The sequence below is a fragment of the Theropithecus gelada genome, chromosome 1 (genome assembly GCF_003255815.1).
Source record: "Theropithecus gelada isolate Dixy chromosome 1, Tgel_1.0, whole genome shotgun sequence".
Classification (NCBI taxonomy): domain Eukaryota; kingdom Metazoa; phylum Chordata; class Mammalia; order Primates; family Cercopithecidae; genus Theropithecus; species Theropithecus gelada.
The window spans coordinates 59,233,279-59,259,874 of NC_037668.1; the positions used below are offsets into that span (position 1 = coordinate 59,233,279).

Genomic DNA, 26,596 nt, shown 5'->3' on the forward strand with positions numbered 1-26,596 from the left:
ACACACATGTGCACACACACACACACAACTGGCCACTGCTGCATACCCCCAGGCAAATATCATTGCTGTCAGCACAATCCCAGGGACACAGACTTCCACGTGCAATCCCACAAGTGCACCTGCAGATGCACATTCAGGATCACCCAGGTGCCTGCCAACACCATCACTGATGGCTGCTGGAAGCCCAGGGCCTCCTCCCTTGTCCAGCCCAGGCGCCTCTGTTCCACTCACCAGGTCCTTGGGCGGCTGGGCCAGCACAGCAAAGGTGGACAGGTGCTGGCACTGGCAGCGGGTGTGAGCTGCCTGGGTCTCCAGGGTCTGGCAATTTTCAGTGTCCCAGTCTCCTGAGCTGGCATCTCTTGGGTAGGGGAGAGATTCAGTGAGCCCCAGGCCAGCTACATGGCCTTGCCCCCAGTCCTGGCCACTGCCCAAGGACAGGCTAAATCCACACTAAGGCCACATCCACGAGGCAACAGCAGGGAGGCCCAGGATATGTTCTTGACCCCTTAGGCTAGGATGGCACCAAAAATCCCTCTTGCCTTTCAGGCAGGAGACCCCTTTCTGACAAGGGGCCCTAGGGCTGCTCCCTTCCTCACCCAGAGGAGCCACCCAACTCACGCTCTGGAGTAGTCCCAGCTGGCGCAATGGGGATCCGTGGTGCCCTAGGGAGCAGAAGACATGAGTGCAGTCTAAAGAGGGAAGCTCACCACACCCCACCACTGCCCATGCCATGGGGGCCACAGCACCTCCTACACAGGTCCAAGGTTCAGCCCACCATCAGGGACAGAGCGCGTCCCACCAGGCAGGCCTCTGGCCACCCAGGTTGGGGTGCACCCAGGGTTTCTGCGTGGATCTCCACTCACATTGATGATGTAGGAGAGCTCCACAGTGATGAGGGGCTCGGCTGGAGGCTGGGTAGGGGGGCGCACAGTCACTGTCATCACCCGCGATGTGACGGCCAGTGGGGGCCTGGGGGACAGGTACTGAAGTCAGCTCCTGCCAGCGGGTGCCAGCCCCCATCAGAAACCCTGAAGCCGCTTTGGATTGGGGGGGCAGAGGTTTCCAGGGAGCCAAGACCTAGGGGAAGGCCTAGTTCAGTGGGGTCCAGGACCTCGGGTGAGGTCTAGAGCTCTGTCCATCACGCCCTGGGTGGCAGCCCAGCCTCTGGGAGCAGCATGGATATATTTGAGAAGCACGTATCCAGAGCCAGGCAAGGGGTTCCTGAAGGCGGAGGAGGCTGCCGTGGATCTCTGCAGCCAGCACTGGCTCAGTCCTCCTTCCCTTACCTGGGCCTTCCTGGACCCTCAGCAGCCCCATCCACCCATCCCCAGGACTCACCTGGGGGGCGGCAGGATGAGGCCAAGGGTGCGGTAGAGCACAGCACCAATCACAAAGTAGGAGGACTCATCGGGGTCTGCTGGGAGGAGGCGCTGGTGGGAGTGGCCCGGGCCAGGGGGCACCGTTCCTGGGCCCCTCCCCCTGCCAGGGCTGCCTGCTGCCCCAGATGTGGCTGGCTTCCCTGGGGAGGAGAGGCTGAGCACCTCCTTGGGCAGGAAGAGGCGGTCCTCTGAGTGCCGCACCCAGTCCTTCATGCCCCGGCGGCCCCGCATGGGGAACGTGATGTCGCTGGACACAGCTGAGACGGGCTCTCGCTGAATGCTGATCACTGCAGTGGGAGAAGGGTGGGCAGAGACAGACAGGGGGCAGAGGAAAAGGGTGGCAGACCAGGGGAAGAGAGAGATGTAAGGGAAACACATACCAGGAAAGGAAGATGAGGACACCGAAGTTGGTACAAACACAGAGACAGAGAGATGTACACAGAGAAACAGACCACACAGAGAAGAAGGAGAGGGTGGAATGTGGAGAGAAAGACACAAATATGGGGTTAGGTAGAGGAAAGACGGAACCTCCTGAGTTCTGGCACATTCAGGACCCCCTCCCCTGCCTGCCTCCTTCTACCTAGATTGTCCGTGACAATCAGAGAGCTCTGGAAGGCCTTGAGAGCATCGCCCACCAGGTGAATGAAGTCCTCCACGACACGGAGCAGGTGCACAGAGCCAGGGGACACCTGGGGACAGAGAGTGTGTAAGGGTCCAAGGCAGGGTGGGTCACGGGAGGAGAAGCTGGCAGCTGTGCCCCGCACCTGCTGAGCATCGTCCCACTTCTCCTTGTTTTCCGCATCCACCATGAAGCTCACCACCTGGAAGAAGCGCTGGGGAGAGAGCAATGAGTGGCAGGGGGTCCTAGCCCCAGGGAACAGGGGGTTTCCCCCACTACAGCCAAACTTGCTGCCTCTGCAGCAGACTCTGCCTAGGGGCCTGGCCTCCCCCTTCAGTCTGGGCCTTCTCCACCCTCCGCCCTCCTTCCTCCTAGGCGGTACCTGCACATCATCAGCTGAGGGCACGTAGGTGGCCCTCTTAAAGGTGTCAGTGACATTCCTCAGAATGTCCACAGAGAAGAGCAGGTCCCCACTATAGTAGGTGCGCCGGGCCAGTAGCTCCTGCAGGCTGCGCACCACCTGTGACATGCCCTCGCCCGCCAGCATGCGCTGCCCCTTGGCCAGGTGCTCCCTAAGCTGTAGGTGATGAGGGGGCCACAGTCACTGAAGTGTCAGGAGCTGGAACCAGACCCTGGCCCATCCCACTCCAGTCCACCCACTGCTTGCATCCACAGGGAAAGAAAGGGGGAAAGGGTCAAAGAGGCTCAAAGGGGCGCACAGGGGAGACAGAATCCGAGAAAGAGACTCATAAAGACAGAGAGAATCCCAAAGGGTACTTTAAAAAAGACTGAAATAGAAACACCTGGAGAAAAAAAGGTGTTCAGATGTACATATGAAAGATATAAGCACAGTATGGGAACAGGGTACCTCCCCATCCCAAAGGGGTCATGTGTAATGAGTGTGTATGTGTGGGCGCGTGCGTGCACGCGCGCGCACACACACACACAGTCTCTTTCTTTCTCTCTCTCACTCTCTCTCAACACAAGCTCTAAATGCATTCACACAATTAATACCCAGTTACAGTCAAACGTGTACACATATTTGCTGACACTGCTCTTACCCTATGACTGGCCCTGGGCTGGGCGCTGGGGACACAAAACTAAATTCAATGTTTCCCCTGCCTTCCAGGAGGCCCCAGTCTAGCAGCACACACAGATACTTGGATGAGCACCTAATGACTGAGGAGCTCATTCTGCAGGAGTGCAGAGGTAGGCACCAGGGATAAAAGAAGACACTTGAGAGTCAGGCCTTGAGGTATGAGTAGGAGTTTGCCAGACAAGGAGAGGCACAGCCAGGCAGAAGTGGGCACAGCATATGCCAAGGCACGTGGGAATAAGTGAGAATCACGCTCCCTCCACCCCTTAGCAGAGTCTGAGACAGATTCTGCGGTGCCCCAGCCCAGCAGGGCGCACTCACTGACAGATACAGGTAGCGGTACTCATGGGAGATGCAGCGAGCAAAGCTGGGCAGCCCCCAGTATGCCACGCCTTGGGCACTGAGGAGACAGCGGCGGCTGGCAGACCCTGCAGGGCAATAGGACAGAGGTCTGGGCATGGGCACTGAGCTCTCACCCACACTCCTCCACACCTCAGAGAGGCTGGGGGTGCAGAAGGGGGACAATGAGAAGGGGGGCAATGAGAATGAACGGGGAAAGCCACCTGCCCCTTACCTGAGGCGTTCGGGGGGCACTTGTTGTAGATGATCTCACCAGCAGCTGCCTTCTTCCACGTCATCAGCATCACGTACTCATCCCTGCACATCTCGTGGAAGGCTGTGGGTGCAGGAGTAAGGCTCAGCTGGGCCCGTACATGGGGCCCCCAGCCCCCAGGGTCATTAGGGCAGTACCTGGACACCTCTTCTCACTACAAGGCTTCACCTCCTCTCCGGTGCCCTCGCAGGGGTAGCCCTGCGTGCCCGTGGCCTGGCACATGCGGAAGCGGCGCTGCCAGCCTGTGTCACACGTCTTAGAGCACAGGCTCCATGCATTCCATGGCCCCCACTTGCTATCAGTGGCTGTGGGAGAGGGGAGGCATGAGTGGGCCCAGGTGCCCCCATGGCCAGAGCTGCCACCTGCCACCCCCGGGCCAAGCACTCACCCGGGCACTCGAGGTTGCTGCACTCCCGGGTGTCAGTGAGGGCACCCGTGCATGTGGCCCAGGCTGGGCCCGCCACACTGCACTTCCGGCTGCGCTGCTGGGTCCCATTGGCACAGGACGTGGAGCATGGGCCCCAGGGACCCCATTCTAGCCACTGGCCTTCCACTGCATGGGGAGACACAAGCAGGGGTGGCTGTTGAGCAGGATGTGTGAGGGCTGGTGGTGTGGAGCACCAGAGGGAGACCCAGAGCCTGCTAGGCATTCAGATTTGAGCCAGGCCAGACCCACTGGAGTGGGGAGGGGAGGGGGTTATGAGGGAGGCTGGAGTGAGCAGGTAGTGCCTGGGCCTCATGCTGCCTGCCTGCCACCAGTTCCAGAAATACAGGACATCTCTCCTCTTAGCACCAGGCACAACTCACTTCTGGCTAAGGGAAGGGGCTGCAGGGGTGTCTTCTGATCTTTGCCAGTACTTCAGCCGAACTTTGTGTCCTCTCACAGTCCAGCTGGCCATGCACCAAAATGCAAGGGCAGCCCACGACTTGGAGAAAGAGTGGTCCCCTTTTGATGGAGTCACAGGGTACTAACTCAAGTCAGGGCTAGGGGGTCACCTCGCACACAGGCAGGCATACTTCTCCAGTCTCCCCATGCTTGGTCAAAGTTTACGGGGCTCCCAGGGGCAGGTCACTGGACCTGATTGCCTCCCCAGGTCTCCCAACCCCCCACCGGGCTGGCCAGCGCCCTCATGGAAGCCCACGGGCGCTACTGACCCGGGCAGGCAGCCATACTGCAGAGCTTAGTCTGCAGCTCGGGACCCTCGCAGGCCTTGCCGCCGTGCTGGGGGGGCACGCAGGTCCGCATCCGGCTCCGGGACCCCCGCCCGCAGCTGCGGGAGCACAGGCTCCAGGACCCCCACTCCTCCCACACGCCGTGCACTGCAAGGAAGCACGTGGCCGGTGGCTGGGCGGCACCATGGCCCCACCCACCACCAGAGCCTGCCCATCCGCCCACCAATCAGGAGCTCCGCAGCTCTGCGGCTGCTCCTCATTGGCTCTGCCCCGGGTTCTGTTGACAGGGGGATCTCCCAGGGCCCCACCAAGGCACGACCCTTCGAAGGGATGTGCAAGACCAAGGCTTCTGGTCCTAATTCACATAGGATAGCCCCTGTGGACGCCTGGACAAGGAGGCCAGGACCAACAGAGGAGGAGAACCAGGGGTCCTCTCCTGAGGGCACAGGAAAATTCAGGAAAGGACCCAGGATCCACGCCATTCCACCCCTCCCCACCCCACCCCTAGACCCAGAGCCTCAATACAACACAGCAGTCCGGGGGCAAGAGAAGTGCCCTTCCCAGCCCCAAGCGCATAGACACACAAATAAACATTAACCTCTACACAGACACCGACACACCGAGCTCACACTCTGGAACACAGCTTTGCCCCAGGGCTTTGCAAACTCCTGCCGCACCCCCAGGTACCAAGAGCCCTTCCCAGGTAGGCCCTGCTCTAAATCCACAATACCACTGGCATGGCCTAGGCCCCACTTCACCCCCTCAGGGAGCAAGGAGCAGGACTGGCTGAGGCTGCCCTGCCCTTACTGTCTCAAGCAAGCACATGCATTTCCTTAACAACTACACACTCAACTGAGGGAGGCTTGGGGGAGGCTCCCTGGAGAGGGGGAGTCCAAAGGAGGGAGGGGAAGGTCAGGGAAGTGGCATTTGTCTTAGATCTTGAAGGACAGGCTGAATTTGAATAGCCAAGGTGGGGGAGGAAGGATAGGACAAGAATCAGCAAATGCAGGGAGGTGGGACAGTGTGCAAGCTACCGATATGGCCAGAGCGGAGTGGGTAAAAACATGAGCCTTGGTTACCAGGATGCAGGCATTGGGGGAATGATGTGCCCAGAACCGGACCCAGTAGCATGGGCCCTGGTCTGATCCATCTGTGCCCCCAGTGCCCTGCGCCAGGCTGGCATGGTGCACAGTTGGGCATGGTGTGGGGAGCAGCCACATTTATTGAAGGAAAGGAGGAGGCAACCAACCATTTTGGAGATTAATCTGCCCGAGTCCCAGGCAGGACCTAACCCTGCAGGCAGATGGGGTGGGGAGGAGGATGGGCCTACCTGGGCAGGTGGCTGAATTGTTGCAGGGCCGGGTCTCCCGCAGGGGCCCGCTGCACAGGGTCCCATAGGGGGAGGACACGCAGGAGCGGGTCCGCACCTGCAGACCCTGCCCACACGTCAGGGAACACACGCTCCACGGGGACCACTCCTCAGCCGCCGGGTCGCCTACGAGAGAGGGACAGCGTCGGCGGCAGGGGGCACCTCCCAAGCACTCAGTCTCATAGGGATGGGGGAGCGGCAGTAAGGTGGGGGCAGGCATCAGAGGGATCCTCCTACCCTGACCCCAAGTAACAGACTCTTCAGGAGGCCACCCAGCCCTTCCCACAAGCTTCATGTGGCACAGATGCGACTGAACTCCAGGACAGAGACAGACAGGCACACACCAAGCACACACGCCACCAGACACACACAGTCGGGCCCCCGCCGCAGAGGAAGGGAGGCGGGCCCGAGTTACCTGTCTGTGCCATGTATAGCCCAGGCTCATCTGCAGACCTCGGCCACTGGGTTTTCACTTTCGGTTCCTCTTCCGGCTCCTCACCTGGAACACGGAGGTGGTGGCAGGGGCTCAGCAAAGGCCAGCTAGGTCCTGCCACAGTGGCACAGTGAAGGCAGCCTTGCTTGCCCTCCGCCTGAGGGCCTGGAACCAACTGCATGATGCTCTCTCAGGATCACATCCTGCCCTGTGTCCCACCACTATTGCTTCAGACAAGGAAACTTAGGTTCAGAAGGCTACACAGGACTAGCCCCTGGCCTCACAGTCATCTTTTCCACCTCTTGCCTCAGCCAGATGTGGGGGAGATTTAAGGGGCACGGCCACCCACATGAAAAAGCTCTGGGAACGCTTCTGTGCCAAGTGCGGCCCATACCCCTCTCCTTTAGTCCTCTCACTGGAAAGAAGAACCATCATCTCTGTTTACAGATAAGGAAACTGAGGGCTAGAAAGGGGAAGTGCCTTGTCCAAGAGCACACAGCTGCATTTGCTCCTCCACTGGACTGACTTCTAGGGACTGAAGAAACATCCAAGCTGAGCTGCGGCAACCCTGGCCCCGAGCCTATCTCTGAGATACAGTTCATGCTCCTCAAGCAGCACTGGACTATGACCTGGAGGCACAGGTCAGAATGCCACCCCATGAGACCCAAGGGGCCTAGGGCAGGTGCCCACATGCAACAGACCTTTCTCCTGCTGGCCCTGAGGCCAGGAGAGCAGCAGGTGCTTGAGGAGGCCAGGCTACCTTCAGCCTGGCCTCACCAGGCTCTCAGCTGTCCTGATTTATGTGTCTGGTCTAGGCCTTGGAAGCACTACTAGCCCTGGTGGCTTCCATTCTCCAAAGCCTGGCCCTCCTGCACAGACATGAGCTCATCAGGGCCCTCTCTCACAATGGGGTGTCAGGGAGGGGCAGACATGGGCGCAGAAGGGAAAGGCCCAGCAGCCTCTGCATGAGCAGGTGGGACTGGAAGAGCCTTTGAGGATGGGCTCACCCCATGCTGTCCCCAGAGTATTAGGTGCTCCTCTCCCCCACCTCCAGGCTCCTTCCTAATCCTAAAAGCCGGCAGCATGTGACAGGCGCTCTGAGTGTGAAGAGAGCCACCAGGGCTGCCTCTTCCTGCCCCCTGCTGCCCAGCCCAGGCACAGCAGCTGAGAGGAAGCTCTTTCTCACCAAGCATGAGGAGCTGCCACCCTGAGCAAACCCACTGCCTGGGGGCTCGGAACTGCCATCCAGCTCAGCCTCTGGTCTCATCCACTCTGGGGCCTTTCCCTCCACGTCAGTCACCAGCCCCAGGGCCTGAGCCACACGGTCCCTGAAATTTCTCCATCTCTGAAACCTGGACTCCCAGAAGAGCTTTGGAGTGAGTTAACCCTGGATCCCAAATGGGGTGTTGACACTGACCAGCTGCGTGGCCTCAGGCAGGTCTCTTCACCTCTCTGACCCTGCTTTATCCTCTGGAGAACAACATTCATTATACGCCGTCCCCAGGACTCGTGAGGACCCCCTGCCAGGAGGGCCCTGAACCCCTCAGCCCCCTGCTTGGCACACGGCAAGAACTCAGAAGACAGTCGCTCTCGTTTATTTTTATCATCTCCCTTCTCTTCACAGCCTCCACCCCTTCCAGCCCCTCGTGTGCTACCCGAGCCTACTCCCTCTGAATAGCATCTGCAGTTCCACTTGGCCCCTGCCTCTCTTGGGACCACAGAGGAGGTGGCAGGGCCAGGCGTGCCAGCTCCTCGATCCCCTCCCCCAGCCTTCCGTCATGCCCGCTCAGCCGTCCCCAGCCCTGGAGCCTTGTGACAAGCTACCCTCTCCACGCCCACCCCCAGGCTGCTGAAGAAATCTACGCTGTGCCAACTGGCACCGTGACAGCTTCAGGGGCTCCACATCCGCTGGGCACCCGGGGCTTCTCAGTGGCCCTTCTTGGCTCCATTCCCTCCTCATTCCCCACCGCGGCCATACTGCACCTTGTCCTCTCTCCTCAAGCCCATCTCTGCCCACTCTCTCAGCGATGACCTCGACATCGGGAGCCCCCAACTTCTTGCCCAGCCTCTCCAACTACCAACTTCCCTGCAGCCCTTCTCCCCACAAAGGCCAGCTCTGTGGCCTGGGCCTGCATCCCCCTCCTCCTGCCTTCAGGAGGTCTCCACCCATTATCCCCTCTCGTCAGCACCCATCAGCATTCTCCCCTTGCAGCAGCCCAGGAACGGATCCAGGCCTCCTCCCTTCTTGGACAGGCCCTGCTCTGACCCTCTGCTTCCCTCCACCATCAGTGACTGGTCCGCAGCCGGCACTCTGGTTTTTCACCTGACACACCACTTCCTGGCTCAAATGTCACCTCCCCTGTTAATCCACTGCAGTCTGGCTTCTGCCCACATCTCTCTGCTGAACGTGATCTTGATAAAGTCATCAGCGCCCTCCGTGTTGCTAAATCCTGTGGACACTTTGCAGACCTGGTCTTGCTTCACCCCTCAGCAGCATTTGGTCCTGTTGACTCGTCCTGCCTTGAAGCACTCTCCTGGTTTCCCACCTCTCTAGCTACTCTGTCCCCATCTCCTTGAGTGGTCTATTTTCCTGCTGTTTCCCATATCAGGAGTCCATGCTTTGTCCTGTTTTCACTGCAAGCGCTCCCTGCAGGCTTAATTAACCCCCTCTGAACCAATGCTCCCAAATCATCATCCCCCAGCCCTGCCTTTGCTGTGCTCCACTCCTGGATATCCTCCTGCCTCCTGAGCAGTTCTCCTGACCATCAAATTCAGCATGTCCAAGAGGCCCACCCTCTCCTCTCAAACTTCTACCTGCTTGTTCCCCCACCCTCTTTGCCTAGAAAACTCCTACTTGACCTTCAAAACCCACCTCAAATGACTTCTCATCTATGGAGACTTCCATATTGTCAACTCCCGAGGCAGAGTCGGCCACCCGCTCTTCTATGTGCCCTCTCATCACAGATGGGTCCATCTTCTGACTGTCAGAAATATCCCCCAATCTCTACCATAAGCCCGCTGAGGGAAGGCTGAGTCCTCTCCTCCACCCCCAGGGAATGCCAGCACAAAACTCAGCCCAGCGAAATACCAAGAAATAAGCACCAATGAATACATTGTTCCCAGTTTCCCCCACAATGGGGCTCACGGGGAATGGTCACTTGTAATCCTGACTCCCCATGCAAAGTATGAGCTCCTTCCCATAGCACCAGCATTCAGATTTGATATGCCAGCCTGCATCAAAGGGACCACTAAGACAGGCTCAAAGACACGGCTTCTGGCCCCAATTTATTCACAAACACTTTGGAGGTGCAAATCCAGCTGAGAGTCCTCCCATCCAGCTCCTGTGTGGGCTTCCTGCCCATCTACCAGTCTGGCATCCAGTGCCCACCAAATGTGGACACGTGAGAGACCAGCCTGACCTGCTTGTCGGGGACTCACACTGCTTCCTGTGGTCCCTGCTCCTCTTCTAACCGCTCACGGACCATCTGCTGGCCAGCCCCACAATGTCACAGGAGGGGCAGGGTGAGCAGGGAGCAGGTGGCGGTCAGTGGTTTCCAGAATCCACCCTATTTGAGAATCAGAACATGTCCGAGGTTCAGCTTTTGGATCCCTTTTCTGGCCTCCTGAGCTGGGCCAGAGAGGGGAAGGTACAAGCCCAGGGCCACACAACCAGGCCCTACACTGCCCGCCCCTCCATTCCCACCCATCCCACTCAGAGGAGAGGACAGGCCAGCAATTTATCCCCACACAGGGGAGGCTGGTTCTCCCTGGACGGGGAAGAAGACAGGTAAGAGCAGAGGTATCATTTACTGAAACACACACTTAGGCAGCACACACTGTGTGCAGGCCCCAGCCAGCCCTGAGGCCAGAACAGGGCAAGCCACGAGGAAGCCGAGCCAGGCAGGGTCCGAGAGGACAGGAGGGGCCCCCAGAAGGGACGTGAGTACCCCGAGAACTCCCGAGTGTTCCACCCAGTGAGCTCAGCGGCTTGTGGGCCAGGTGCCCCAAGGCCTGCAGTCCTGCAATCTATCAGCTTTCCCATCGGGTTGCCAGTCATGGGCACAGATGTGCTGCCTGGGACAGGCTTCCTCACTCGACCACCTGATGACCTCATAACTGTTCTGTTCTGAATAAGGCAACGTTTACTAAACAACTCCTACACGCCAGTCACTATGCACTCGGCATCACCCCATTTCATCCTCATCAGGGCTGGTTTCCCCCATTTTACTAAAGAGAAAGAAGGCTCCAAGGTCTCACATTGGAGAGAGCCTGAGGTGGGATTCAAACCCAGGCCTGCCTGACTCCAGAGGCTGTGCTTTTTCCACTGTGCTGCACTGGCTCTGACAAAATGCCACTCAACTTGGACCTCCTTGGAGACACCTTCCCTAATTTGCATGGGACCCCAAGTCACTCCCTGCCTCCATCTAAGCCCCTAGTCCTTGCCCCTCTTATCCTGTTTTCATGCTACTGTCTAATTGCTCCTTTGCACACCTGCTCCCCTTTCCCCTGACGTGAGCCTTATTCTCCTCTGTGTAACCTCCAAAGTGAGCCTTGGGGATCCCAGCCTCAACCACAGCACTCCCAGCTGAGGAAATCTTCAGTGGCTCCTCCACTGCTACAGCCAGTGTGAAACTCTGAGCCTGGCATGCTCTGGCCCCTGCTGACCTGTCCAATCCTGGTTCCCTCACCCCACTGGGCAGCCAAACACACTGCAAACCCGTATGGACCTGTGGGAAGGGCACAGATTCTGGAGCCAGACACATGTGGGTTTGATTGACAGCTCTGCCACCGTCTTGCTGTGTACCCTTGGGAAAGGCACCTCACCTCTCTGAGCTTCAGATTCTTCAACTGAAGGTAAGGAGGACGCTTCCTACCACATAGCTTCATTGTGAGAATTCAGTGAAACCAGAGATGTGGACTGCCTGGAGCACAATCCACTCTCAATGAAAAGGAGATGTCAGCTGAATGCGGTGGCTCACCCCTGCAGTCTCAGCACTTTGGGAGGCCGAGGAGAGTGGATTGTTTGAGCCCAGGAATTCAAGATTACCCTTGGAAACATGGTGAAACCTCATCTTTACAAAGAAATACAAAAAAATTAGCTGGGCTTGGTGGCATGTGCCTGTAGTCCCAGCTAGTTGGGAAGCTGAGGTGGGAGGATTGTTTGAGGCCATGAGTTCGAGGCTGCAGTAAGCCATGATTGTGCCACTGCACTCCAGTCTGGAAGACAGAGGAGGCCCTGTCTCAGAAAAAGAAAGAAAGAAAAAGAACAAAAAAGAAAAAGAAAAGGAGATATCACCCCTTTTCATTATCCCTAGAATGTACAAATGCTTTCCTCCCTCCACACATCTGCTAACACTATTCCCTGCCCTTGAAATACCCTTCCCTCTATTGTAATCTGCCAAAATCAATCTACATGTCAGTTGCCACCTCCTCCAGGAAGCCTTCCTAGACTGACAATACCGGGGTTTGGATATGTTGGTCTCCTTTTCTATGGCCTAGTCCCCAGGTCACCTTCTTCTATAGCTGTGAGGATCCTGGGCTCATCCCTTCTGTGGTCCCTGAGGAGGGGTCTCAGTCTCCCATGCCACTCTCTTGCCCAGAGGGCCTAGCTTCTGGGAAGACAGCCATTCAGCAAACATGGGCCAGATATTGCTGGGAGTTCCTCCACCCCAACCACACAGAGGACCCTCTTGCCTCACCCCTGGTGCCAGCAGGCGGGGTGAGCACAGGCTCTTTGCCACTTGCACAGGACTGCAGATACCTGCTATGCTGTGCTTCACAGACCCCGTCCCCCAAACTCCACACAGTCCTGTGCCCTCAGCCTACTATGGTATGAATGTGTTAAAAATAACCACAATAATCATCACTTCCACGGGGAGAGAGCGCTGTGATTTACAAAGCAATCGTCCCTTCCCGGGGCTCCCTGCTTCCTCCCTGAGGCTGGCCCCAGAGCCCTGACCAGGAGCTGACTGATCCCCCTGACATATGCTCTGTCATGTCCCTCCATGGCACCCCATCCCCAGCAGTGCTTCTTGTACCCCACAGTGTATCAGAATCACAGGGCGCAGTGGGGGAAAGAGATGGCTTTTGAAAGGCACAGGCTCCACCCCTGCAGTCCAGTGAAACTGGGTGCCCCTATGAGATCATGTACCTAGCCAGAATGCCAGACCCCTGCCTCCAATAATTCTTCCTCCCCAGGCTGCTGACCTATCTACTCAGCCTCCCATCAGAGATAGCTGGGTCCCTGCCACCTCCCCCATGTGGCCAGAAGCTCCTCGAGAGCAGGGATCGTGTCTGACTCAGCCTGCTTCCCCCGCGACGCCCAGTTTCTTGCTGCCATAAAGCCCTTGGCCAAGAGGATGAGGCCCCAGTGTCCTGGGATGGCAGTCAATGTCCTGGCCCCGTCTCCCTCCATTAGGGCTACCATCCAGCACCTCCAGTCTCTTTATAGCTCCTACCCCCAGCGTGGTTCACACCTCCACGCCCTTGCACAGGCTGTTTCCTCTACCTCAAAAGCCCTTCCTCCTGAGAGCTTCCCCAAAGCATGGGGCGGAAGATGACTTGGGGTGGCTCACAAATGTGCCATTAAATAACACTGGATCCTAGGCTGAGGCTATCAGGCTCTCCCAGGTCTCTTCATCAGTTTGTATGGGATAGTCTGGTTTGTGCCTGTTGTCCTGATGTAATTGATGGTACCCACCTCTTCCCCTTCATAACCTCAGATGTGCCATAGTTTAGATGATAAATTACATGGTCACTTTAATCCTTCCAACTGCATGAGAAATAAAGCCTGTGCAGTCCCAGACTTTAACACATCCCCAATGTGTGCTAATTCCTCTCTCTAACAAACGGAGAGGTAGGAAAAGCATCTAGCTAGAAGTTAATAATGGCGCTTTGTTTTCACTGTGGTTGTTTCTTTGGATATCTTCTATTTCAGATAAATGATACTCTTTCCATTTAAGATATGAAACTTATTTTTAATATATTAAATTTTAAAAATGATACGATTGAAAGAGAAATTTCACAGGCTAGTGAATTCCTATTCATTCCTTAAAACCCAACTCCAAATCACCTTTACACTACCGTCCTCCCCTCTCTTCCTCTTCCTCTTCCTTTGACATCTGGCAGGGTCACAATCGTACCTATTATACTAAATTATGATGACCCAGCTACTACTTTGTTAGGCATCTACCACGTGCCAGGCACTGAGCACTTACTCTCATCCTCTCACTGAACCCACCCCACAGCTCTGTGGAATAGCTGTCACTACCCTTGCTTTACAAGTGATGAAATAGGGGTGAAGGAACTTATCAACAGTCACTCAGCTAGTCAGTGGTATGGTCCGGAACTGAACCCAGACTGGGCAACTTCAGTCTGTGGCCTTGACCACCACTGTCCTAGTTAGTGCTCTCTCTCCCCCACCAGCGGGCAGACAGTGTGCCCAGCTCACCTCCTATCTCATTCAGAGCCAGCCCTAGGCCTGGCACAAACTCCACTCTGATAAAGACATGAAGATGTGTGTGAGGCATTGGCTGGAACTCAGTTCCTGCTGAGATGTCTGGGGACGTCTGGGCCCCACTCCCCAGCCTACGATAGAGAACACAGAGCTCCCCCAGCACAGATCTGGGCTGGAAGGACCTTCCAGGAAACACCACCACGGTGTGTGCTGGGTCTCCCCGCCCCCACTCTGCCTCCTCACTGCCTGAGCCTCCAACAGGCAGGGAAGGTCCCCACTTCCTGCTGCCAGACCAGGATGGCCAAAAGAGAGCAGCAGGGTCTGAGCGCTGGGAAGGAAATGCCAGTCTCAGGACAGGGCTGGGCAAATCAGAAGCAGCTTTCTAGAGGGGACAGGGCTTGAGCAGTGCTTAGAAGGAGGCGGGAGTTCTGGAAAACCAAGGGCAAAGACCATTCCAGGGGAGGAGTCTCGGTTGAAAGCGTCGGGGAAAATTTGAAAGAAGGCTGAAAAGCAGGTGTTAGCTAAGTCCCTGGTGGGCCTTGAACACCAGGCTGAGGAGTTTGGGTAACACTGGGGATTCGCTGGGGACTGGATCAGGGAGTGACACACAGATAACTGGGGGTTCTGAGGCCCCAAGATGGGCAGCACCTCGACCAAGTCACAGAGCAGCAGTGGCAGGGTGGGGGTTTGAGCCCACTCTTTTTTTTTTTTTTTTTTTTTTTTTTTTTTTTTTTGAGACGGAGTCTTGCTCTGTCACCCAGGCTGGAGTGCTGTGGCCGGATCTCAGCTCACTGCAAGCTCCGCCTCCCGGGTTCCCGCCATTCTCCTGCCTCAGCCTCCGGAGTAGCTGGGACTACAGGCGCCCGCCACCTCGCCCGGCTAGTTTTTTTGTATTTTTTAGTAGAGACGGGGTTTCACCGTGTTCACCAGGATGGTCTCGATCTCCTGACCTCGTGATCCGCCCGTCTCGGCCTCCCAAAGTGCTGGGATTACAGGCTTGAGCCACCGCGCCCGGCCTCATTTNCGGATCTCAGCTCACTGCAAGCTCCGCCTCCCGGGTTCCCGCCATTCTCCTGCCTCAGCCTCCGGAGTAGCTGGGACTACAGGCGCCCGCCACCTCGCCCGGCTAGTTTTTTTGTATTTTTTAGTAGAGACGGGGTTTCACCGTGTTCACCAGGATGGTCTCGATCTCCTGACCTCGTGATCCGCCCGTCTCGGCCTCCCAAAGTGCTGGGATTACAGGCTTGAGCCACCGCGCCCGGCCTGAGCCCACTCTTGCCTCCCAGGAGACCCCAGGTTCACCTGGTGGCCACACCCCAAGAATGGAGCCTGGTGATGGGGAGGGCGAGCCTGCAGCAAGCAGCCAGGGGCAGGCCAATGCCCACAGGGGAGGTAGGGATTGTGGCCAAGGAGAGAGGCGTGCATGAGGTGGGGTTCTTTCTCCCAAGTGTCACTGGGCACAGCCATTCCCACTGCCCAATGCCTCCTCAGGATTAGAGGGTCAGTGGGCAGGAACTGCAGGCTGGCACCAGCCCTCAGGAGCTGAGCTCTGCAGCTGGCACTACCTCTGCAGCCCACCTTCCAGCCCTGGCCTCAGCCAGCCTCCGTGTCAGTCCTCCACCAAGCTCCTTCCTGCCTGCCTTTCTTTTCTTCCTTTCCCCCCACTTAACAGATTGCGGCAGCAAGATGGCACAAATTTATGGCTCAACTCACCAAAAATAACAAGAGATCTATCAAAGGCAGTTTGCGTGAAATTAACAGGCGCCTGTACCCTCTTGTCAAACTCACTCGGCTCTGAGGCGTCCCAGGCACTCCGCCCAGTCACTGTCCACCAGCCCACAGCCCAGTGCTCTTCCGGTACCAGCCCAAGCCCACCCTGCTAGGCCTTGCTGTGGATCCCCCTCAGCGGTGTCCCAGAGTGGATGAACACAGCTTCCCTGCCCTGGTGCCTGGGAGAGGGGCCAGGACAAGAGTCTCACCCTTCCTGTTCACTACCATCCCCACGAATCTTGCTCTCAGTCTGGCAGCTGCAGGTGCCAGTCCATTCTCCTGCAGCCCAGTGGGGAGGAGACAAGGGAAGAAATGGAGGGGACCAAAGGCTTGGCAAAGGTGGTGCTGCCACAAGGCACAGACGGTGCCATGGACTCTCAGATATGCCCTGACATGTGGAATAAACAGTCATGTGCCCGCTGTGTCTCGCACCAGAAAGGTTGGGCAGGAGGGAGGAGATGGCAGAATAGAAGAACTTCCTGCCTGCCAAGGGAGGGGAAGGGGCTGTGCCAGCCCAGCTCTGGGCACCAGTGTGCCATGTGAGCCCCCTTATGACAGCTGATGCCACACCATCCCATGCCAACTCCCTACAGGGGCCCTCCCTGAAAAGCAACCCCAAGGAAACATGCCAAGTAGGACAAGGGGCAAGAGCAGAGGTCAGGCTTGGGAACAGCTGGGAGCCCTAGCTCAGGGCTCCCTGCTCAAAGAGACACCTGGCCTCATGCCCAGGAATAATCAGGCATCCAACCTCCACCCATCTCTAGCCCCAGAGGCTTCTGCAGAGGTTCTGATGATGGTGCCTTTCCCATCGCCGGCCCTCTCTGATCCCCAAAGACACCCCAGCTACCAACCAATTCCTGCTTCCGGCTTCAACCAAGCCCAGCTGGCTGCTCCTGGCTCTGTGCTCCACATGGCAGCTTGCCCAGATGGTGCCCGCCCATGAGGGCAGAGCCTTGCTCCGTCCACTGCAGATCACTGGGCCGATGGACCGCAGGGAAAGCCAGACAAAAGAACCCGCCTGCAGCTAAGCACGATGGGGGAGACCCCCACAGAGTGACAGGCAGTGGTGGCCATGCAGGAAGAGCCATAAACCTCCTGATATACGCCTGGCGTTCTCCGCCGATGTTCAACAAAGAAGCGAAATTCAATTTCTTCCTACAGGCACTAAATCCCAGGCCAGCCTCCAGGGCCTGTAACCTGCCCGCGGCCTGGCTGTCACTCGGACGGCTTCATTGACCGCCGTTAGAGGCCAAGCTAGCCTGGGAGAGAGGCCACAGCAAGGACACTGGGCACTTGCCGTGGATGGGCACGATGCCAGATGTCTCATTGGAGAGGCCAAGAAGGCCCCCATCCAAAGTACTGGGTCAGGCTACTTTCAAGATAACTACCCCCTCTAATTAATTCAGGGATACCTCCCCATTCTACAAAGAAATCATTGCCCACCATAAATAAAGGGATCAACTCAAGGTAACAGTCAAAGGTAGAGGCCAACTCCAGGGCTCTAGCCAGCAAAGCAGGGCTGGGGACAGGCTGCACTCCTCCAGTGCTCCTAGCAGCCCTCACACGATACTCCGTCTCCTTGTAAACACTCTCCCAGTGAAATCCAGATGCCCTTTCCATCCTCTATCCCTGCATCCTTGATCCTCATGAGGATAGGCCAGCACCTGTTATACCAAATGGGGAAACTGAGGCCCAGAGAGAGGAGAGGCCTCCCTGTCGGTACCAGAGCTGCAGAACAGACCCCAGACCTGCCTCCTTCCCATCCCCATGTCATCAGTCCCTGTTCCCTTCAGGTCTCCTGGTCAGTCCCCGGCCCAGCACTGTTCAGCGGGCACACAGGATCCAGCTGAGGCCCTCAGGCCCTTGAAGCTGCAGGAAGCAGGGTCTGCAGAAGGCAGCCGTGGCTGAGGGAGTTGGGGTGGGAGTGGGAGCAGGCAGGACTCAAGGGCTCGCAGAGCTTTTGCCCAGTCAGCAGGAAGCTCTAGCAGCTGGCGGCCTCAGTCCCAGAAGACATGGGCCCTGAGGGGGGAGACAGGGGACACCGGGAGCTGAGCCAGCCCAACCCTCCAAGGCAGCCTGGAAGCTCAGGCCTCTTCACCTAGGCACACTCTTCCTTGCCTCTCTCTGCCCTGACCCTGGGGCAACTGCCAAAACTCACTGACCTGTGTGGACAGGAATGCATCCCTGTTCCCTGCCTACTGCAGCCTCCAGGCAAACTTGTCAACTTGCAGCACCAGGGCCTGCCACGATCACTCCCAGCCTTGGGCCTTTGTGCACACTTCTTCCTCTGCTTACAATGCCCTCATCTCACTTCTGCTTGTCCTTCAGGTCTCTGTTCCTGCATTACTTCCTTCAGGGAGCCTCTCCTGCCTGCCCAGTTAGGAGGTCCCTCCCTGGGTTTATATATCACCCTGCATTATCTGATCTGTGCCCCCATTCTTCTAGCCAGTCTGCAAACTCTTCAAGAGTGAGGTCTCACTGCCATGCATTTTGGTGACTGCAACATTTGGTCAAGGCTCAGCAGAAGGGTGACATCAGTGAACAGCTACATGCATGGCCGAGGATCTGCCAGGATGGACACCAAGGACACTGTCAGCCCCTGCAGACCCCGCCCCACCCAGGCCCTGCTCAGACTCACCATATCTCATCTCGGTTGTGAATAGATCATTGCTGCTCCCCGAGTGCAAATCGGCCTCAGCAGGTGGGGCTGGGCCCCCGGGCACCAGGGCATTGGACAGGGTGTGGGCAGCAGGAGGGCCTGGAGATGTGGTGGTGGCGGAGCCGGCCCCCGCCTCTCCAGGGCAGCTGCAGCCTGGCTGAGCAAAGCCGCAGGCCCTGCCAGCAGCGCGGCCACACTCCTCACTCCAGCGGCAGAGCACACCACAGGTGAACTGGCTGGAGTTGTTGTTGTTGATGAGCAAGACCTCGACAAAGCGGAAGGCTAGGGCAGCAGGCGCCAGCAGGCGCGGGGCCTCGGAGGGCTCAGCCGACAGGCACAGCTGCACAAAGTTCTTGTCGAAGTGTAGGAACGTAAAGGGGCCCGAGCCGCTGCACAGCTCCAACCCCGCTGCCGCCTCCGCCTCCTCCTCCTCTGGCCGCCCCACTTCTGACTCCGCCTGGGGCACTGCCTCCTCCGGGCTAGGCCGCAGGCAGGTAAAGTTGACCAGGTAGTGGTCCAGGGGCAGCAGGCGGGGGGCAAAGTGTGCGCACACCTGCTCCTGGCGGTTGAAGCGCAGGTAGAGGGAGTACTTGGTGGGGTCAGGGTTCTCCAGGGTCCAGGAGCAGCCCGAGGCGATGGTAGGAAAGAGGTCCTGCAGCGAGAAGGCCCCGTAGAGCACACCCGAGGCCAGGGCAGAGCAGGCACTGGGGGCGGGGTCGAAGGCGGCGGCCAGGCGCAGGGACAGAATCACAGACAGTAAGAGGGGACAGGCTGGGGTCATCCTATGTCCCTTGCCCTGTGGAGAGAGACAGTGGTCAGTGGGCCCCCAGCACAGCCAGCATGGGCTCTGAACCCCCTATGGTGAGCTGTGGAGTGGGCCTCATAGTTAAGACCATGGTCTTTGGAGGAGTGTCACCCAGGTCCACCTGTGTGAACTTAGACAAGGGACTTGACCTCTCTGAGCCTCAGTTTCCTTACCTGTAAAATGGACCAATGACAGTACCTATCTCACAGGTTTCCTACAAGTGTAAAATGAGATAAGTAAGGGAAAGGACTTGGGAGAGTGCCTGGAATCTTGTGAACCCTGAAGAAATAGTAGCTGTTGTTGCCATTGTTCTGTTTCTTCAGAGTCAGCCCATCAACTACAAGCATATTTGCCTGACATTCAGATCCAAGCCCCAGCCCCACCATCCAACCTGTATTCTCCATAACTGTTGCTCTCAGTCCCAGTGTGTCATGATCAGCTGTGAGGCATGTCACACGTAACCTGCGGTAATTGTCAAAGCGGTGATGTTTGACTACGATTTGCTTTTTTATAAATTAGAGCAATTTGAGGTTATTCCTGGAACAATGTCATTCTCACTTGCTTTACTGAGAGGGAGAGAAAGGGGCGGAGTTACAGCCAGTGTGCCAGGAACTGCGCACAACCTGAGCCATGCCCACAGGAGCGCACTGTCAGTGTGGATGTCATGTGTATCACTGCCGTGGATTTCCTGGTTGGAACAAGGGGGAGAGGCACCAAGCAAGGGGACTTTGGGCTTGAGCCCCAACCCAGCCAGCCGCCTGCTGGCTGGGTGACCCTCATGAATCTCAGTTTTCTCGTCTGTAAAATGGGAGCAGAAATTCCCCCTCTTACTTCCCTCTTTCCCTCCAGCTCCATGGGATTATCTTCCAAGGTCTGGTTCAGGACCTGCTACCCCCTGCCCTGTGAAGCCACCAGCCAGTCGCGACCTCTCTCCTATACTATTTCCCTAAGACTAGCTCATTCAGCTCATGGGTCTTCCAGTTCCTAAGAGTGGGGACCCAAACTTGTTGATTTCTACCTTCCCTTAAAGTGCTGCACCAAGCTGAGCTCCCAACAGGTGTGAATGTACTCCAGGTGTGGGTGGGCACCTAGGACCCAAGCCCTACCCCTACAGACACACAGAGCAGTCAGGCTAGAGTGGGTAAGGGCTGAGGATGGGGAGAGCTGCAGGTGCCCTCCCACCCATCAGGCCAGGGCTGTGTCACTGCCCACAGCCTGCCCAGCCTCTATCCAACTGCCCAGAAAATGGAACCTAGTGCGTGGTCTGAATCAGCCCCACTTCCAATCCTACCCCCCAAGTAATCCACACGGCCTCCCTCCTCCATGCCACAGGATCACTCACAGCACTGCACAGGCCCCTAGAGCCCAGCTGGTCCACATCAGAGGAGAAAAGATGGGGCTAGGAAAAGGGAGACAACCCGCTCCAGATCACACAAAGGTGGCCAGAGGGGACTCAAGCCCAGGATCTGAGGCCCAGCCCAGGCCCTTCTTATTCCACCAGTAGCCTCTGCTCCTTCCCTGTGCTTGCTGCTCAGGCTTCAGGCCAGATGGAGCAGCTATTAGCTCTGGGGACTGAATCAGAAATACAAGACAATTCACAGGTACGGCTAGATTTTCCCAAGACACAGTTGCTCCCAGGGAACAGACTTCCCCTTGGGTCTTTAGGAGTATCAACACTGGGCAGAGGGGGGACAGGATTTAGAACCCTAACTTTCCAGTCCCTGTGCAGCAGCCATGGAGCTCCCCACTGCCTCAGATGCCACATCCCCTCGTGCTATACCTCCAAGCCAGGCCCAAGCAAGCATCTGCCCCTCCCAGTCATACAGGGGCTGGTGGAGTAGCTCCAGGAAGACCTACTCACTGCAAAGGAGCCACCCCACCCTCCTCCCAAGACCCGCATGGAGTTATTCGGCAGAAGCCAGACAGGCTGTGCCTCTGCCCCCACCCACCCACCCTCCTCCTCAGAGCTGAAAAAGGGATGAGACCTCTGGTCTTTCCCACCCTACATCATGCCTGTCCCAAACTGCTCAGCCCGCCCCACCTGCTGCAGCACTAGCAAAGCCAGCGGCTGATGATGAGTGACATCCAATCCCCCTGCTGCCCCCAATTATTTTTAAGCAGGCTGCAAAATTCAGGCCATGGCTGCTGCTCAGTGGAGGGGAGGTGGGGGCTCATTATAACCGCCTCCCCTCCCCCACTTACAGCAGCTCAGGGAACCTCCCCTCACACACACACCAACACATGTGGGTTTGAACACCCTTGTGCCCTGAGGACACACCAAAGCATGAGTGCACAGACGTTCACAGGAGTTCTGCATACGAACGGATACATATGCACATGGACATGCAGACAGACAGGTGAAACCCACAGATTCATGCTGTCATGTGCACTCAGAAGTGAACACGCACACACAGGGGTGTAGAGGCTCACACGTGTACACATGCACAGAGGTGCACACGCATTCTCAAGTGAGAACATACATGAGTATCTGGCCCTCTGAGGCTCGGCATATGACAGCTAAGTGTCAGGCAGGATCCTCTGCGGGGCCTTCCTTTGCGTGTCTGAAGCTGGGGCTCCCTCCCCTACCCCGCTCCTGGGCTGCTGCTCCCTACTGCACAGCCCCGCCCCATCAAGAAGCACAAGGTCCACATCCTTCACAGCCACAGGCTGGCTTCTCCAGAACGGAGCCACTTTTAACCCAACCCAAACCCCCGCCCCTCAGTCTCCTTCAGACACCTTCACGCTCATTCTGGGATTTCATCCTGGACATGCGCGACCCTCACTGTGTCGGCTGCGGCATAAGACCTTTTGGGGCACCTTTTTATATCACTTCCCATCATTCAAAATAAGGCAAAGACCCAATTCCAAGCTGGGTCACAGACAGCCACTGGTTCATTAAAGACCCTCCCGCCTGTGTGTAGCCAGGCCTGTCCTCCTGGGAGCACTGACAACCCAGAGGCCTCTCCCTGAGCCACCCTGGGAAGGGGACCTAGAAGGATGATCCTTGTCTCCACAGGCAGCCCAAGTGGCTCTTAGTCATGATTAACCTCCCTGAGCCTCAGTTTCCCTCTCTGTGCAATGCAGACCGTGAGCCTTGCCCTCAGGATGGCAGACACCTCATCAGCCTCCCAACAAGTTCCCAACACAGAGCCTGGCCCACAGCCCTGTCTCCTCTCCGTCTATTCAGGACCTCATAAACGCTATCCTCTTGCCTGCTGAGTACAGGGCACTGCCTCTGGGAAGGCTCTTTGGGTTGAACCCTAAGTGGCTTGGCTACCTCCAAACCCAGGAAGACCACAGACCAATCCCTGCACAAGAGTTAGAGAGGAGAGGTACTAAGGTCAGCTCTGAGGAAGAACTTCCTGGGCCAGAGGTGGCTGATAGGAGGATCAAAAGGCCTCCTCCCTGAGAGATGGGTGAGGAGCTGACTGGAGTAGTCTCCCCCTCACTTTTAACTCTACCCAAGACCCCTCCTCTAGGGGGCTGGGGGCTGCCTTCACCACATGCCCCTGACCCCAGCAAGCCCAAGAATCCCACTCTGCCCAAACGCACTCAATCCCCTTTCTTTCAACCCCTCAGGGCTCCCCAGCTTCCCTTCTGCACCAATAAAGGAATTCAAGGCTTTCGGCAGCTGAAAGGGCCAAGGCAAGACTATGGGGTAAGGGGCAGAGCAGCAAGAGAGGGGTGTCTCAGGGCCAGGGCCGGTCGGGGATTCCCGGGATGACTCCCATTTGACGCTGGGTGGCGGGGGAGGGGCGAGCCGGGGGAGGGGGCGCGGTGATGCGCACATCCGTCGCGTTTATCCACCTGGCAGCTCCAATTCGCCTGCCCGTCACTCACCCTCCGCCTCCCGGGCGCTCGCCGCTGGCCCTGCCCAGGCCGCCACGCAGGCGGGGACCCCCACTCGATGCCTTCGGGTCCTCTGCCAGTGCTCGGACCCGAGGACAGGGTCCTCAGGAGCTGCTCTCCCAGAGTTCTGTCGCCCCGGGGGGTGCACACCCTCCATCCTGCCTCCGGAGCTGGGGGACTGGGCCGAGGGGAGGGCGCGACCCCCTCTGTGCAGCCCTGCCGCTCCAACTGCCAGAGAGGGTCGCTCTCTTGGGGGAGGGGGTTCCTCCTTAAGCAGGAAAACGCGGGCAGAACCGGGAGGGGGACTAGGGGCAGCCCTCAGCCCCTGGGGGCGGTGCCGAGCGGGCGGCGGGGGAGGGGGCGGTGACTCAGCCGCCCTCCGCCCGCCTCCCGGAACTTTGCAGCAGCTGGAGCCGCCGTTGCTACAGGAACCGAATGCTTTTGTTCCCCAATGTCAGGGCTGCCGGGGCAGGCGGGTGACGAGGAGGCTGCCACTCCCCAGTGGGACCCAGGTCCGGCCACACTGCCCAGAGGACTTCCAGCCATCACAGGTTCGAGTCCCCTTCCTCCGCGCCACCTTCTCTTCCCCCAAGCCACTCAGGCCAAAGCCAGGTTTCTTCAAACTCCTCAGGCCCTCAGGCCCGGTGGCCCTGCTAACTCTGACCGGAGGCGAAGGGCCCTGGGAAATTCCTGACTGTGTCTGACCTCCTGGGGGAGGGTAGAGGCTCTTCTATGGCTGAGTGATTTCCCACCTGGCTACCCCTAACAGGCTGCCTGCCTTCTGGGACTCTGACTGGGGTTTCTTCTCTTACTTCTCCCACCTCTGCAGCCTCTACACTTGAACCAAGACCCCAGAGACCTTGGCCTGGCTTTCACTAATATCCCTCTGGCCACAGCTGATTCCAGAGAAATATAGTGGGAAGTTGCAGGACCAAGGAGGAGATGAGGGAAACTGACAGTCACTGGCTCCCCCTGCACCCATACTTTGTGGGGGAAGAGGGGACTGGGGGCTAAAGGTGTTTCTGTCTTTATTATACTGGGGGTTGGAGTGAAGGCACTGGAATCTATTTTTCATTTTTCTCTTTTGGGATTAGGAGTGGAGTGGAGAGGGGCCTGACCTTGGCCTTGAACAGAAACAGCCCCACACCCCTATCATTATTGAACATTGCTAGGTGCCAGACACTCTATACAAACAACCTAACTTCATTCTCCCAACAGCTATATGAGGCAGTGATCAATGACCCATTTTATAGAGGGTCAACTGAGGCTCAGAAAGATTAAGTAGCTTGCCCATGTCACACAGCTTTTGAACATAGGTTGTCTGACTGAAAGCTGAGTTCCTAACTACTTACTCAGCTTCATTACCTGGGGGTGGGGAGGGAGGGAGGGATGGGGGCAGAGACCAGATGGAACCTCACTTTGTGTTACAGAAATGCAGACCACGCACGCACACCCCAGACTAGACATGTCCTTTTGAAGAGTGATACAGAAAGGGGGCAGAAGAGAGAGCGGAAGGAGGAGAGAGGGAAGAAGAGGGGAAGATCTCTTGTCTCAATCTTGGTCCAGATAAGACCCTCCCTAACCTCCCCAGTACCATCACCAGGACATATCCTGCACAGAGTCCACACTGCCCCTCACCCCAGTAGCAGTGCAGAGGATACTCCCCAGGTGCTTGCTCTGTCCCAGGGTCAGGTGGATTCCCCCACAACCGACTCCATGCACAAGCCAGGCACAGCCCACCTTTGCCCGCAGCCCTTACCTCATGGGAAATGCCATGGGGTAGAGGCTCCCTGGCAACACCTGACCAAGCACAAACAAGCCCAACCAGGCGTCCTGGAGCCCGCGGCCAATCCTGCTGGTCTGTGCGTGAAGGCTCAAAGGACTCTTGACTTGCTGCTGGGGTGAGCCCTCCACTCCACTCCACCCCAACCCATCCCACCCCCCAGAACATATGGCCTGACAACCAGCAGTGTTTGGGCATGGCTAGCACAAGGAGGCACCTGGCCTGGCCCACCAATCTCCTCTCCCCAGGGACTTCCCAGCGTCAGTCCTGCAGCCACCGCTGATGCTCTGGCTGCGGAAACCCGGGGTTGCCCACGGGAGAAGGGGTGGCGGGTCCCAGGCTTCGGGCAGGGGGCGCCAGAGGACGCCCAGGGGCCCGGCCGGCAGCTGGCGAGGCGGGCAGGCAGGCGGCATCTCTCGGCCCGGGCGCCCCTCCCCCCCCGCGGACAACAGACCCGTCGCCCGCTCTGCGCGGGCCGTGGCGCGGAGGACTTCCCCCGGCTGTGCCCTCAGACCGAGCTGACTGCGGGAGTGGCCGCCAACTTCACAGCTTACAACCCCCTCCGGATCATGCCGGCCCTGGGGCTGCGGGAGGGTGCGTCTGGTGCCCAGCTCTATGACCAGGGTTGGGAGGATAGGGATGGGGGATGGACAGATAGACTCCGGCCAAAGATGGACACAGGAGTCAGGGATGCGGGTCCAGTCGGGATCTCAGCTGGAGGGGAGGGGGCGCGGAGCAGACACGGGGGACACGGCCCCAATTTCAAGCTGGGGGGAGGGGACTTGCAGCAAGATTGGCGAGGGAAGGCGGGACTCTGGGCAGATATGGGGGAGGGGGCACTAGGGGCAGAAATAGAGAAGAAGCATGGTCAGGGTACGGGCGCGGGGGAGGGTAGAAACTATGGGCAGACATGGATGGGGACAGGAAAGACTCTGGGCAGAGATGAAGTGGAGGAGAGGAGCAGCGTCCGGCATTCAGACTGTGATGGGAGACGGAGGGGGAGACACAGTTGAGCTGCAGGTTAATGTGGGGGGGCCTCTAATAAAGGTGGGGGGCGCACCGCCCGGATCCAGGCCGAGATAGGGAAAGACTCGAGACAGCAACCACGGTGTCAGAATTCTGGAAGGGGAGACTTTAGCATAGATGGGTAAGAGGGTCGGTCCAGGCTGGGGGAAGGGGGGCCGAGATTAGAGATTCACCACCGATTAAGGGGGCCTCGGCCCCAGGTTTGGTAGTCCCCCAGAAGATGGGGGTGGGCGAACGCTGAACGAACTCAGTTCGGGCTGGGGGAGAATTCAGCAGAGACGGGTTGGGAGAGCGCCCTGAGTCCGGGCCGGTGCGGAAACTCGGGACCGCGCCGGGAGGGCTCGGTGCGAGGCCAGGTCGGGGTCTGGGGCCGAGCACTCACCTGGGCGCCGTCAGCAGCAGGAGCGGGGGCCGGCGCTGGCGGGGGCGGCCACGGGGCGCAAGTTTGCCATCCCTAAGTCGGGGACCGGGCCGGGCGCAGGGCAGGTAGCTGCAGCCGCGCGGAGGGCCGAGGCTCCCGCTCTCCCGGGCAGCGGGTGCAGAAAAGGCTCCGTGGAGCAGCGCGG

At 58.0% G+C, this 26,596-nt stretch overlaps 1 protein-coding gene across 3 annotated transcripts in view; it reads right to left on the reverse strand.

Moving 5' to 3' along the window:
- The window catches only part of ADGRB2 (adhesion G protein-coupled receptor B2), a 37,524-nt gene extending 10,932 nt beyond the window's left edge, over positions 1 to 26,592 (reverse strand). For 2 of the 3 annotated variants that reach the window (XM_025387266.1, XM_025387259.1), the window contains exons 1-18: positions 26,413 to 26,592; positions 19,931 to 20,060; positions 19,756 to 19,834; positions 18,547 to 19,363; positions 6,665 to 6,748; positions 6,211 to 6,375; positions 4,863 to 5,027; positions 4,096 to 4,260; positions 3,845 to 4,012; positions 3,669 to 3,770; positions 3,416 to 3,522; positions 2,381 to 2,575; positions 2,144 to 2,212; positions 1,960 to 2,068; positions 1,339 to 1,666; positions 864 to 969; positions 619 to 662; positions 232 to 358 (exon numbers count right to left, since the gene is read on the reverse strand). In XM_025387266.1, coding sequence (XP_025243051.1) covers positions 232 to 358; positions 619 to 662; positions 864 to 969; positions 1,339 to 1,666; positions 1,960 to 2,068; positions 2,144 to 2,212; positions 2,381 to 2,575; positions 3,416 to 3,522; positions 3,669 to 3,770; positions 3,845 to 4,012; positions 4,096 to 4,260; positions 4,863 to 5,027; positions 6,211 to 6,375; positions 6,665 to 6,748; positions 18,547 to 19,363; positions 19,756 to 19,776 — 2,772 coding nt within the window. In that variant the 5' untranslated portion in view covers positions 19,777 to 19,834; positions 19,931 to 20,060; positions 26,413 to 26,592. Of the gene's footprint in view, positions 1 to 231; positions 359 to 618; positions 663 to 863; positions 970 to 1,338; positions 1,667 to 1,959; positions 2,069 to 2,143; positions 2,213 to 2,380; positions 2,576 to 3,415; positions 3,523 to 3,668; positions 3,771 to 3,844; positions 4,013 to 4,095; positions 4,261 to 4,862; positions 5,028 to 6,210; positions 6,376 to 6,664; positions 6,749 to 18,546; positions 19,364 to 19,755; positions 19,835 to 19,930; positions 20,061 to 26,412 lie in introns of those variants that run through there. The other variant, XM_025387249.1, reaches the window with a different exon arrangement.
- Between the last annotated feature and the right edge of the window lie 4 nt (positions 26,593 to 26,596).